Source organism: Piliocolobus tephrosceles, chromosome 18 (genome assembly GCF_002776525.5).
Source record: "Piliocolobus tephrosceles isolate RC106 chromosome 18, ASM277652v3, whole genome shotgun sequence".
Classification (NCBI taxonomy): Eukaryota; Metazoa; Chordata; class Mammalia; order Primates; family Cercopithecidae; genus Piliocolobus; species Piliocolobus tephrosceles.
The window spans coordinates 37,559,925-37,574,616 of NC_045451.1; the positions used below are offsets into that span (position 1 = coordinate 37,559,925).

A 14,692-nucleotide genomic window follows, 5' to 3' on the forward strand; every position below is an offset into this window, starting at 1 on the left:
TCTAGACCAAGACAAATCCTGAATGCGTTTCTAGGACCATGGCAGGCACTTGATGGGTATAAGGTTGAAGTCCTTGCTACAGGAGGAAATAAGATCTCCCAATGGAACTGGAGAGGAGGAAAAATTAAATCCAAAGAAATGAAACAGAAGTTGTATTTTTGTCAAAAGCAAATAAAATTTGTAAATACAATAAATGAAAAAAAAATAGGGCTTTAACTAGTGAGATTTGAATGCTCTCTCAAAACCATGGAAAACTTAGAATTAAGGAAAATGTGCCAGATTATGCTTGTGCCACCCCAGCTATATGGCAAAGTATGGAAGAAACACTCTAGTGATCCTCAGCTTCCAGAAATCCTTTACTTTTATAGGGTGTGGCAACTTAGAGACTGTAATACACATTTGATTGGAGTCTAACAGAATTGGCTTCATAGGAAAACCTTGCCCCTTCCAGCTCCTCCTCCTTTGAAGCAATCTGAGCCTCAAGTTCCTATAAATAAATAAGATCTGCCTGGCAGGATTGTTATGAGGACTAATAGATAAGGTGAGTAATGTAAAACAGCCAGCAGAGAGTCTGCCATGTAGCTCAAGAAATCAGAGTTATTATGATGATGCGTACTCTGTAAATTATCCATTTTGTTCTAAAATCTTCCTCTGAGTTATATCATGTAGAAATCATCACCTGTATTCGGCAGATGAGGAAACTAGGGTTTCAGCAAATTCATACTGCAGATCCAGATTCACAAAGCTGCTTGGTGTCAGACTATCACACCACATCTCCTACCCTGAGTCACTGTATGGCATCCATCTGGAACTCCCATGCCCTTATCTTGCTGTTGAATCTAGGCAGGTGTCCCTGACTCCTAACATCCTCAGGAAAGAGAAGAGCTGCTAAGCCCTGCCCAGCCTGGAAACTCTTCAAAACCCTGTCACTACTGGAATTTTTTTTTTTTTTTTAGATTGAGTCTCATTCTGTCATCCAAAAAGGCTGGAGGGCAGTGGCACCATCTCAGCTCACTGCAACCTCTGCCTCTTGGGTTCAAGCAATTCTCCTGCCTCAGCCTCCCAAGATGCTAGGATTATAGGCATGCACCACCATGGCTGGCTAGTTTTTATATTTTTAGTAGAGATGGGGTTTCTCCATGTTGGGCAGGCTGATCTCGAACTCCTGATTTCAAGTGATCCACCCACCTCAGCCTCCCAAAGTGCTGAGATTACAGGTGCGAGCCACCGTGTCCCACTACTGGAACATTCTTCCAGAGACTCATCTTCATGTTCTCTGTTGTTTTAATCTAATCACCTAGAAGAGAACCTGAGGAAGTGTAAGTTATTAAGTCACTTACCTGAGTAAGTTTAAGATGCAACCACGTTGGTCCCATGATAAAGAACAAGTTATACATGTAGTGTCCATCTGTAAAATTAGACCTGTCCAAAGGAGAGTTCAGAGGCCCCGAAGTAGGTTCTGAGCTCTCCCCTCAGCCCCTACTTCTACCAAATGCTGCTTTCACACCTCATGTAAATCCACTCATCATAGACCCTCTCCCAAATAGCATCTCCATTCCTATCCTAGTTTTATATGGAAGAAAAGAGACTTTTATCCTGGTTAGAAGAGTCCATGCATCCTTGAGCCAGGGAGGTAGTACATGGGCTCCTCCTCACAACTCACCACTTAAGTGGCGATGTTCCCTGACCATCTATAATCCCTCTCCAGTTTGGAGAGTTAGCCCTAGGTTTAAAATTTGGAACAAGGCTGTTAACAATACTAGACATAAATGCCTTCCTCCCAAAGCAGTGGAACATGTATAACTAGAGTTAACGTCACAGAGAACTAGCCTATAATATGTAAGTCATGCTACCCTTATCACACAGAGCTTTCTTTACAAACACCAGTGAAAAAGAAAATCATTTGGGATCCCATATAAGTTGTCTTTGCCTGAGGCTGTCAAGCAATGACTTCAGCAAAATTAACTGGTTCACTTAAACAACAACAAAAAGCAGCACATAAGATAACACCTAATTCCCCCCAGCCTCCAAACTCAGAGACTGAATTATGAAAAGCAAAACAAAATAAAACAAAACCTTTATTATCCTGAAACTCTATGTCCTTACCCTAAGTTAAGGATCAATGTACATTTTTTGTAAGGATCAGAGAGTAAATAGTCGAATCTTTGAAGGTCATAGTACCTCTGTCACAACTACTCAACTCTGCCACTAGAATAAAAAGCAGTCAGAGACAAAACATAAACAAATGAACTTGGCTGTGTTCCAATAAAACTTTATTTATAAACACTGAAATTTAAATTTCATATGCCTCACATATTACAAAATATTATTCTTTTGATGTTCTTCCAACCTTTTAAAAATGTAAAAAAACATTATTCCCTTGCGGGCAATACAAAAACGGGCAGCAGGGGGCTGGATTTGGCCCAGGGGCTATAGTTTGCCAACCCCGGCTCAAAGTCAGCACATATATTCAGATGACTCCCTAGCAGGAATCGCTACCAGCTCAAAGATCAGCTTAACAGGGCTTCCTTTCTAGCTCCTAATGTAGGGCCTGCTTCCCAGAGGCCACTCCATGTCACTTATTCAAAAAGTGGTACAACTTATAAAAATAGATCCAAAAGGTGACTTCAGGATTAGATGCTGGTGGGTTGCTTACAAAACCTCATCCTTATCCATTCTGTGCCAAATTACTGATCACATACTTCTCATTCATCCAATTAAGTAAATTCTGCAAGTTTATGCCACTAAACTTTCCCACACACACAGTAGTCAAGGTTTCCACATCTCACCCTCAGCTTTAGCCTTTGCTTACTCTCTGGTTGCAAAACAGCAGGAATTTGAAGGGTAATAAAGTTAACATTCTCATCCCATAGAGATCAGAGAATGTTCCTGTCATCTATCAAGTAATTGAGACTCAGTGATGATAGCTTTATTAATTCATTTCTGGAAAGTAACAGTGTTAGGCATGAATAAACGTAAGAAGGGTGGAGAAGTACCACATGAAGCAAGTTTCTAACAATCAAAAAGTTTTAAAGGGTATTCCCATCACAGCATCATCATAAAGAGCACTGTGCATTGCATTTCAGTCCTTCTCCTTCCTCTCTGTCCTCTTCAATTGCTGAGGCATAAAAATGCTTATTAAAAAAAAGCAAATCACATATTCAAATAAGCAATTTTATTGCTTTCCCATAAAGTCCACAAACAGCATCCAGCTTTTTGGATGAAAACGACCAGCCTGAGAACTTCAGATATAAGCACCAAGGTCCACTGCACATTTCAGCTTTGAAATCATCCCGATGGTACAGATTCCAAAGCTTATTCTGGTGTGTTCCAATGGGGAGAAAGCTATATTTGGGAACAATCAGTGGCTTTAGGAAAAGTGGTACCTAATCAGGACAAGATATTCTCTTTTTAGGGCAGCGAATTTGGGTTTGAACTCCCAAAACTGTGGGTTGCTGCTTAAATCCTGACAGTGAAGGTGATGGAGACAAAGGATAATCATTTTTCAAGACAACCCACCCACCCAAAAATACAACAACACACAAAGAACTGGCCAACTCAATAGCCAGAAACAAAGATATTCATTTTCGTATCTGAAGAGACCCAACTCCAACGCAAAGCCTCACTTTCAGAGCCTGATTTGAACTATTGCATTTTCTTGCCCGAATTTCAGAAGTTTCTGTATATGTGGAGATTAAACCTTTGGTTTCACGACAGAGTACCCAGAAATCACTGCAAAGTTGTAATGGGGGAGGAGAGAGCACGACCTCTATGTTCTGGCAAAACAAACCAATTTCTAAAAGTTCTTTTGTCTTCCAAAATGTTAAACTAAGGTGACCAATTGTCCCAGTTTGCTAGGAACTGGGACAATTTCTGGATGCAGAATTTTCAGTCTTGAAACCAAGAGAGATTTTTTGGGCAAACTGTGATGAGTCAGTCACCCAGAAAGTCTCTTCTAGCCCATTCTTTGAATTTTAAATGCAACAAGATCAGCCACAACACCCAGTATAAGGATGGACACAAGCCCCCTGTGCTAAAGAAATAATATGATTCCTAGTGGTTTTAATGAAAATAACTACCCCAAAGCTTAAAAACTAAACAAAACCTAATGGTGACAGAAATGCTATGGATTATCTTTGGGCTATAAAGAAGAGAAGTTCATTCATTTGTGCCATATTTAGCTAATCCACATAGCTAGAGCCCAAATAAATGATCAAATGTCAGGGAGAGAGTGACAAAGACTATGTTTAACACCTACAACCTAGAACCCCAAAACTCTGTCAGTAAAAGGGCTTCTTTCAGGGCCATCCCCAAGTCCCAAAGATTCTCGAAGACAAAAACTTACTATACTAAGGCAGTCCTCTGCTATCACAGCTGAGTGCCACACACAGGAAGGGAGGTCACTGTAAGTCACTGTAACTCCCTAATATACAAAATAAATTCAATGAAATATGAACTCATTCATTCCCAACCAATTGACACCACCAACCACCTGTCTAGCTACTTTGCACATCCATGTTTGACTTTTAGGAGGAAAATAACAATCAACCAAGTTAAGTCAATGCCCAATCTTAAAAGTCCATGATGTATTGGACAGAGATTCAGACCAATCACTTGCCCCTTTTTTTGGTTTTCTACAGTTCCAGTTCTAATGCGCATCACTGGCTTTCACAATGATGAGTTTTCAGCTCTGTGAGAGTCTGAGTTACTACAAAGACAGGGCTTCCATAGTCAGGCGAGTGACTCATCTTAGGAAGATTTACAGTAGTAATGACTGAAATCAAAAGGAGATTTTAACAATTCTTGACTGTTCTGATTAACCCAAATTTTTTAATATCTCACTCCTAACTATGAAAACTAATGTAAACAAAGAAAAAAATACTAAAAATTTTGTTATGGCTTAGCTGAGCCAGACAATTGGCTGTTATACAATAAACAGGAACTCTCCAAAATTACAATTCTATAGCTATTGCTGTCAGACATGCAGAAGATATGATAATGAACTAGATACTATACCAAGATTATAGCAGAGGTGTTTCTTCATGAGTCCTTAAATATTCCATCAAGGAGATTGGTAATTAATGAGTAGATAAGTACAGTTGACCCTTGAACAACACGGGCTTGAACTTCAAGAGTCCATTTATATGAAGATTTTCTTCTACCTCTGCCACCCCTGAGATAGCAAGACTTTCAACCCTCCCTCTTCTTTCTCATCCTCAGCCTACCCACCATAAAGACAATGAGGATGAAGACCTTTATGATGGTGCACTTCCACTTAATAAATAGCAAATATATTTTTTCTTGTTTTTGATTTTCTTAAGATCATTTTCTTTTCTCTAGCTTACTCTTTGAAAGAATACAGTATGTAATACATATAATATATATAATATAATATATTAAATCAGTGTTAATCAACCGATAATATTACCAGTAAGGCTTCCGGTCAACAGTAAGCTATTAGTAGTTAAGTTTTGGGGGAAGTCAAAAGTTACACACAGATTTAACTGTGCAGGGGTCTGAGTCCCCAACCCCATGTTGTTCTAGAGTCAAGTATAATATATAAATAGAGCCTAAGAAGTTGAGGATAAAATGGCAAAATCAGAGAAACAAACAAAAACAACTATAAGACAGTGCTTCCTACCTTCTTTTTGGAGTGGCTTCTTTCTTCCTCCTTCGTGGCTTTGCTATTTTTTCCAGCACGGGACACCTTCTGGTCCCCAGACTGCTTGATGGTGATCTTGATCTCAGGTGGACATATATAGTTCTCCAAATTCTTTGGGGGTTTCTTAGCCCGCTTTGTGGTCTGAATCTTTAGCTTCAGACTTCCCTCTGTGAAGTTTGCCTCCTTGATAGAAAATTCCTGCTCTTCCAAACCATCTCCTGCCACCCATTTCTCACTGTCCGCGTTGGAGTTGGAATCCACATCCCGCCCCGAGCCTAGTTCATCCTCCTCCTCTGGCTCCATGCGTTCTCCGGCCACCGGGATCCCCTTCCCAGGTCCTGGAGTGGAGAGCAAAGGTTCTCCTGCACAGTCAGGAGCAGCTGGGGGCTTGGCTGAGGAGACCGGCAGGAAGTCTGACTCGCCCCCTCTTTGCCGGGAGCTGCTTAAGGTTTCCCTGGACTCCATGACAATCTCTACAGTCTTCAGGAGTTCTCAGGAGGGGGAAGGGGAAAAGGGAAAAGGGAAAGGTGAGAAGAGAGGACACCCAAAATTCCAAGAACAAAATGGTCCAGTTGCTAGGGTCAGATTCCCAGGGATGGAGACACGATGAGGTGTTCAGAAGAGATCAGATCTGCAACTGAGAAGCAAAGAGACAGTTAGGCATCGCAGAAAGGAAAATGACCTCAAAGGTTACACAATCTAACTCCTAGAGGCCCCTTTCCACTTGTCTATGGCATCCAGAAAAAAAAAGTGATGGAAAAACATCTAACCAGAATAAGCACATCCCCAAATTAGATTTTACTAGAACAGAGGGAAAAACACATTCACACATGCCTTCATGATGGATTGCTATTAATTTTATGGCTGTAGGCCCAAGAAAAAAGATAAGAGGTGCGAGTTCTCCAGCCCGGTAGCAAGCTAGAGGTTTCTTTATACTGAAGCTTCAGCCGTGAGTCACTGTTAAAACCAATCATGACGAAAGGGAAGTCTGAAGTATTGAGGCTCAGGTCTGCTGGAATGTATTTGGTTGGCTTTTTGCACCACTTCTCTCTCACATGTGAAGAACAGTTTGCAAAGCTGAGCACAACCCCCATGCTGCCTGGGCCAAACTCTCCACCCACTTGGAGGAGGGGCATTCAGCCTATCTCTTAACTGTTTTACCTTTATCATTTTTCACTATGCATTATTTCAATTATGCAAAGACCTCTCTATTTCTTCAAGCAAATGCAAAGCTTAGGTGTGAGGCTCACAAAAAGAAAATAAAAAGAGTTCAGTGGCAAATCACTTATAACACTGTGATTAATGGAAAACAACCTCAACAAATGTTTCTACTGACATAAAAAGGAGGTATTTAATCATTATCAATTATTTAGATAAAAATAGCCTTTCTAGACAGTTGTAATTCCCTTTCTGGTTTCTTAAATGAAGTAATATTGTATATCCACAGCAGCAAAGGAGAAAAAGGAAGAGAAGGAGCATTTTACAGGCCTGTGGAAGTGTCAGGAGTCCCCACAGGATCTTCCTCTCTACCTTCTTCCAAGATGAGAAGAGAAAAATCAGTTAGGCTCTCTCCGACTATCACAGGATCAGCTAACTTGCCTTCACGCTTCTTCACCCCACGTTCCATTATTCCCAATTTCATACTCATAATTTTCAAAGCCCAAAAGGAAGCCCAAATGCTCACTCTCAAGAGAAAACCAAGAGCCCTGGGGCTACAAACATCACATCCTCCCGCCCTTAGGCTGTAGGCTGGATCACACTCAAGCCTTCTCAGCTGCTGAACACTTAAGTTTCCCAGCAGAAGACATAACTGTTCATCTTAGGTTTCTACCTCTGAGTCCATCAATTTAAAGAAGTGGCTGGCAAACGTGCCCACCAGAAAATGCCCAACGCTGCCTGCAAAGCCACATTCAGAATAACCAAGAACTGGAAGTCTGAAGACCAGACGTTTGTCTTCTCTCTCCAGAATCAGCACATTTTTAGCTGACGCCCCATGAGGAAGCCAGCCAGGAAGGCAGCCCAGGCTCCAACGTGGACCCTGCTCCCCAGAGAAGCCCAGGAGCATCAGCTACCAGAAAATGCTCAGCTCTGCAGAAAGATACATTTACAACTGCTTCCACTTCAGGGAAGATTCAATGAATACAGCTTTTCTAAAAAAGAAGAAGCTGCCTAGTGAAAGCATGAGCATCTTCACTGATGCTGTTGAGCCAAAACTGAAAACAGCCACCTGTGACCCACGCTACAGGACGGACAAAGTCTCCACTTTGGGAGGTGGGGAGAAGTTAGACCAGATGACACTTGATGTTTCTTTTACTGATAAGATCTTTGGTCTCATCTAGATTTATCTGCCCAATAACACACATCATTTTTAAAAAGTTATACTCAAGTTGACTTTACGGAGGCCTCTCTTACTAGTGTCAGACACCACCCCAGCTGTTGGAGACATCAATGTACCTTAAGGCATTTCCCCATTTGTCAAGTGGTAAGAATCCAGTAGGTCTTTCTCAGTGTGTATCCCAGATCCATGCAAATTGAAAGCCATGTTTTCTTATGGCAGTAATGTTCAGAGTCTATTCCCTTTGGCAGGAATCTCCAACGACATTTTAATTCTCTAATACCTACCTATAAAATCTCCCCAGGTAGATTTTAGGAGAAAAGGCAAGGCATATATATACAAAGTTCCTAAATGAAATCCATTTGGACCTTTGAACCAGAGTAGGGACATGTATGTTACAGATGCTGTGATATAATAAAAGAAGGTGAACTCTAAACTTTAGATGAATTGATGGGCTTATACAGCGAATATATTATTAATATTAAGAAAATACCTTCCATTAAAAAAAGGTTCACTTCAGAGTGAAATAAATGAAACAATCATCTCTTACATTTAACTATGTGTACAAGACAAAGTTCCAAAACTTAAAATTCAAGTCATAAGAGATCCATAAAAAAAAAAATTCAATTCAGAAATTTTTTTTCAGTTCTCCTCAAATCAAAATACTAAGATACAAGAAAAATACAACCTCTTTCCTCCAGGAAGTTATGCTTTTGATGGGAGATTTGACAAATCTCTCTAAAACAAAGCAGAACTTTATGTGTACTATAAGAAAGGACACAATCAAAAGGAAGAAAAAGTTTTTTCCACTTGGGCAAGGTGTAGATAGCTAGGAAACTACACAGAAAGGCTTCAAGGAGAACACAAGACAGATCTTTGATCTTGATGGAGGTTTCCTAGGTAGGGCAGGAAGAAGGAAGACGTGGCAGATAAAGGGAAGGCATGATGCCACGTCCCTGGCAGGCATGTGCAGGGTTATGCAGAAGAAAGAGGGAATTGATGTTTGGCTAGGAAGTATGGTAGAAACTGGAAACCTGTGAGAGATACGGCTAGAAATAAAAGGTCATGGCAAAGTCATGAACATCCTTGAATGTTGCGCTAACGAGTTTGGATTTTATCTTACAGGTAATGTGAAGCCATTTAAGGAATGGCAGCGGGGAAGGAATAATATCAAAGCTATGCTTTAGTAAGATAATTCTGGTACATGGTGTGAGGGTGGGATTAACGGAAACTGATGTTAGAGGCAGGGGGCCATAAGAAGGTTCAGCTGAAATTTCCTTCATGTTGCTTGAAGACCCAAACCAGGGCAATGTGAGTATGTCATAATAAATAGTGTAGGTAAAACAGTAATGCAGTTTCAAATAGCCTTAATCTTTAGGAATTCATCTATTCCAGACTTTTCATACTTGTATCACCTTAAAAGACCAAAGCAAATTAGCCACCAACTTGCACTCACTACTCAAGTCAAACTAGTCTCCACAGCAATGTTATACATAGTTCTTTTGGTATTTTTCAAAATATACAGAATCTGTTCTTATATCCACTTCCTCTCATCCTTGCAATGTCAGCCATGCAATTGGTGTTCGCTGAATGTTTGTTGCATGAAGGAATGAATAAACAAATGAATCAAAAGATCCCAAGCCTTTCCATATTTCCAGGTCATCCCCAAGTCTTCACTTCTCCATGGCAATATTCTGTAAACTCCAGACCATGGTGCTCACTCCTTGGCTGGACTGACATTGCACCCAGCTGTATAGTTCATCACTAAATACCAGCCTTGTATTGTCTTCTAGTTGTTCTGAGCATATAAATCTTATTTTTCTAACATGATTGCAGCTCAGCCTCAGGCTGAGACTAACTGTGGTTGTATAATGCTGACATTACCCATAGCACCCATTGCAGGACTAGGTGCTTGGAGGACTTCAAGGTTTTTTTCTGAATGAAAATGGCTTCGCCCCCTGACAGCTATTCAAAGTCTTATAGTTCAAATTACTCCCACTGCAGCTCCACCCACCCAGGCAGCAGCCCTGGCCAAATTTGCTGCCTATCCTGAGGATTATAATCCAGCCCCTGGTGTCCACATGTGACCCTCATCTTAGAAAAATAAAATAAAATAAGCATTCAAAAGAAACAGCAAAGAAACCTAACCTGTCTGTTTACTTCATCAGCACACAAAGCTGTTGTTCTCTTTTAGCTTTCTTCCCAGCACGTACCTGCCTCCTCAAATTCACAGTTCAGTTTTTTGGTGAGTCTGGGTGTCAACTGCGAGTCCTCTTGTGATTCAGCCCTGCCAACACGCGTGTGAGTACACGCACAGGCTCACGCACTCACGGAGTTGGGGAAGCCAAGGCAAGGTAAAAATGTTTTGCCTTGTCACATTCCAGCAGTCAGTGACTCCTCCTGAGGGGGCGGGCACACAATGGACACTCTGTACTTGGCTCAGGCCTTCAGTCCAACAAAAGTTAACCCTTCTATGACTGCCTGCAGGACTTAGGCAGGGCGGCAGTGGGGGCTGGGAGTGGAGGAGGATAGGAAAGATAAAATTGCTTAGGAGATAACAGCCTTGTCAGCCCCAAGCAAACAAAAGGGCAAGGAAAGGAAATAGATGTATTTGGAAAGAATACTGAGATAGGAGTCCAAAACTCAGTCTTTATTCCTAGCTCTGCTGTTCACAGGCAGTCAGATGCTAGACAAGCTACCCTGAGTCTTTTACCCACACTTTGTGGATCTCTTATGACCTACACTTGCCTTAGCAATGAATGGGTTGGGACTAAAGTCTCTTTCACACTCAACACTTTGTAATTTTGCCCTGCAGAGCCATAGACCTATGGGTACACTCCAAAATGAACAGCATGAACCTAGAGAATTATTTCTCCGAATGGCCAGGGGAATCCTGCTTGGCTAGATGTGTCTTATACCCAAATAAGTTCCAGAGTACTTCCTCCCTCCCCTCCAAAACTGCCAGATGGAATATTTTTTCCTAGTCTAAAATACATTCTCCAACTGGGGAACTCATACTTATTCTGAAGCTTGGTGGAAATGCAAGTTCTTGAGCTCCACTTACTGAATCAGGGCTCCAGAGCTGGGGCCCAACACGCCGGTTTTTACCAAGCCCTCTCGGTGGTTCTGAAGGCCTAGAGTCAGAACCAGTGTCTTAGACTGTGCCTGGTCTATATGATTACCCTTGTCAAGCTGCTAGATCATAGGCATTATTATCGAGTACATGAGGGTATTTCTCCCTTATGGCAGTACTGTGAGTCTCCTGGGAACAGGCAGGACTTGGGTTATATTCATCCACATAATCCTAACACCTAGCACCATGCCCGACACAAAATGAACATTCAAGAAATGCTGGATGGCTGAATTAACAAATGAACAAAGCAACTCAAGCTGGGATTCCCAGCATCATTCATTCACCTCGCTCTTCTGCTTTGCTCAGGTGCCATGTACATACAGGCCACTGTCATCCTGACTATTGCTTTCCAAAAGGACAAGGTGGTAGAGATAGGGCCCTTAGTATATTCAACAGGAACCAAAAGAAGTGAATTCCTGGCCTAGTTCTGCCACTTAGGAGCCCTCATAAGCCTCTTTGAGCCTCAGTGTCTCATCAACAAAGTTGAAAAAAAAAATGATGGTTACCTGGCCTACTTCACTAGTTTATGGTTTTTACTTTTTAAAAATGTTTTACCGTATTTCTTGGTAGTAGAACTCCATGCTCCTTATTACAAAATAAACATGAACAACACACGCACCTCTCGGGTCTTAAAGGCAAACAATCCCAAATACAGGAAGAGTGCTCTGCTTCATTCCTGAAGTTTTGCAAACTTCCCCAAGCTCTTCATCCTCAGTCCTCCTTCGGCTCTGGACTCTGCAAATTCCCATACCACAAGGCATTTCTTTCATCTTCACATGTAAAAGACACTGAGTTGACTAGATAATTCTCAGGCTAGAACTTCTTGCCTCAAAACTTTGTAGAATGTCTTTCAGCATTTAAAGTAATGAAGAGAAAACAGAGGCTGGCCTGGTTTGGTTTCCTCTATAGGCAACTTGCTCTATGCGTTTATAATTGAAGACTTTCTTTTTCATTCTGTTAGAATTTTATTAATGACAAAATGAGTGTAGTGTGGAGCTCTCTCCCTTTAATTTTCCTGGAACATAATGAGTCTTTTGCATCTGTAGATACAGGTTCTTTCTAGTTCAGGAATGTTCCCTTCAATTATTCCTTTGGTAATTTCTTCCATTAAAAGGTTCTTACTTCTTTCAAAGTTTTTCCTATAATTCTGAGTTTAGAGCTCTCATCTCTGTTCTCCATTTCTATCGTTTTCTCTCTCACTGCTTTTCTTTCCTTCTTTTGCCTTGTGGGAAAGCATACCCCAATCTGTTCTCCATAATACCAATTTGATTTGATTCTATTTTCCATGCCCCCTTTGCCTTTATTGACTTCACTGTGGATTCTTTAAATTCTGCAACTGCACATTTTGTATCCCTGCAATCTTTTACTTTATGCACCCACTTTTCAGTTGGCTCTAATGTCTTTTCATCACAGTATGCTCCCTCCTTGTTTCTTAATGTTCCCTCCTTGTTTCTTAATGCTCCTTTTCTATGGGTCATACTTCTTGTTGAAGATGCCAGGTAGCTTTCTGAAACTCTAATGTTGCTGTTGGATTAACTAATTTTCCTGATATTGTTCCTTTAACTCATTTTAAGTGTTTCTTCCACCCCAGGAGGCCTTGTGTTGGATTCTGTTTCTTTGCTCCATGCTCTCATGAGGAGAGAGTCTAACCTACAGAGGAAGTACTGGACTACAGAGGAAGAACTGGACTACCTTCTACCCATTGTGAAGCCAGTCACATCCTCCTCTTCAAGTTACTCCTCTTATCAGAGACCATATCAAGTTCTAGTGAACAGTAATGAGGATGCGCTGAAGCTAGTGCCTACGGGCTCATAAGAGCCCACTGTGTGTATCTCTCCCCAGCTCCACATTCAGTGGCATTAAGTTGGTAGCTTAAAACTCAGCCATGGGGCATGGTGGCTCATGTCTGTAATCCCAGCACTTTGGGAGGCTGAAGCGGGTGCATTACCTGAGGTCAGGAGTTCGAGACAAGCCTGGCCAACATGGTGAAAACTCATCTTTACTAAAAACACAAAAATTAGTCAGGCGTGGTGGCACGCACCTATAATCCCAGCTACTCAGGAGGCGGAGGCAGAAGAATCACTTGAACCCGGGAGGCTCAGGGTGGAGACAGCCAAGATTGTGCCACTGCACTCCAACCTGAGCAAGGGAGCGAGACTCTGTCTCCAAAAAAAACCAACCAACCAACCAAACAAACAAATAAATAAATAAAACTCAGCCATGGTGGGAGTGTTTACACCATAAGAACGAGCAAACTTTACAAGTCAGTGCTTTTAAAAAATCTGGAGTGTTAAGCATATACTAGAATACCACTGAGAGTACACATCCATCCACTATTGTGTTGCTGAAATGAGAAGAGTCTTTTCTGTTGGATTCACAAAACCAGCTGAACAGCTACACTTCACAATATGCCCTGTGACAAAGACTCCATGCTCACCTCAGAGCTTTACTTGAAGCGACATCTCTGCCCAGAAGTCAATGCCCTACTTCCACTCCTCCCAGAACTCCCCTTCCCACTCTTGTCCATTTGTTTTCTGAAAGCTATAGTCTTTGAGAATATGCATAATGACATCAGAGAGGGAAGTCTTTAATTGGCTTTGTTCAAGCTGCCCATACAGTAGACTTCATGACTGCCTGCTTTTCTGGTTGACAGAAACCGTGCATCTTCTGATTATGAAGGCAAATGGTGTAAAAAGATGGAGTGTGATCCTACCTAATTACAGATGAGGAAGAGATTGTATTTTTCACCTAGACTCACTGGCCTATAGTTATAAGAATCTCTTGTCAGATTCCGGCAAGAGACTGACTGTCTGACTTTGGCTTTGGGAGTGGTTGATTATTCATCCTTCTTTATGTCTTCTAAGGTATTTTGGTGGGGAGTCACAGCTGACTTCATGGGACTTTGCATGCACCTGGAATCTTCCTCTTGCTCCCCTGGAGTTAGCTCTTCTTCATTACTCAGGCTGAGGTTAAATGCCTCTTCCCTGAGCATCGCAAACCAGATCATAACTCACCATTTTGTGCCTTTGTAGGCTAGAACTTGTCTTTCCTAACATTTATTATATAATTAAATATTTGCGCCATTCTTGGTTTCAAACTCTGCCTTCTCCACTAAATAAGCCCTTGAAGGTAAGATCTGTGCCTATTTGGCTCACCATGGTCATCCGCAGGGCCTGGCACAGTTCCTGATACAGAGAGACACTCCAAATTATTCGTTCAGTGAATGCTGAATGAGAGGTCAGACAGACACCACTTGACTCAGGTGCCTATTACTGAGTAATCTTTCCGGAATTCCTTCCTGCTGCAGAAACACCCAGAGTAAATGCTCCATCAACACTGGTAAATCCAGCAAGTGTCCCAGCTCTTACTAGCTCTCAATCGGCAAAGGCAAGAGCAGCTCTACACCACGGTTCTCTGACCCTGCAGATACATCAACTGTCTACAGCAAAGGACAAAGCTCCTGCTTAGTGGTGTTTTTATACTCTGCACTTGTGTGGTATGTTCCTGATCACATTTTACCTCTTCCAAGCAGCATTTCCAGAGTACTTCACATACCACATGC

The 14,692-nt window shown here is 41.6% G+C and overlaps 1 protein-coding gene across 3 annotated transcripts in view; it reads right to left on the bottom strand.

Moving 5' to 3' along the window:
* The window catches only part of SETBP1 (SET binding protein 1), a 376,613-nt gene that overhangs the window by 348,849 nt on the left and 13,072 nt on the right, over window positions 1-14,692 (bottom strand). For 2 of the 3 annotated variants that reach the window (XM_023207631.3, XM_023207632.2), the window contains exon 2: window positions 5,642-6,299. In XM_023207631.3, coding sequence (XP_023063399.2) covers window positions 5,642-6,127 — 486 coding nt within the window. In that variant the 5' untranslated portion in view covers window positions 6,128-6,299. Of the gene's footprint in view, window positions 1-5,641; window positions 6,300-10,210; window positions 10,399-14,692 lie in introns of those variants that run through there. The other variant, XM_023207633.3, reaches the window with a different exon arrangement.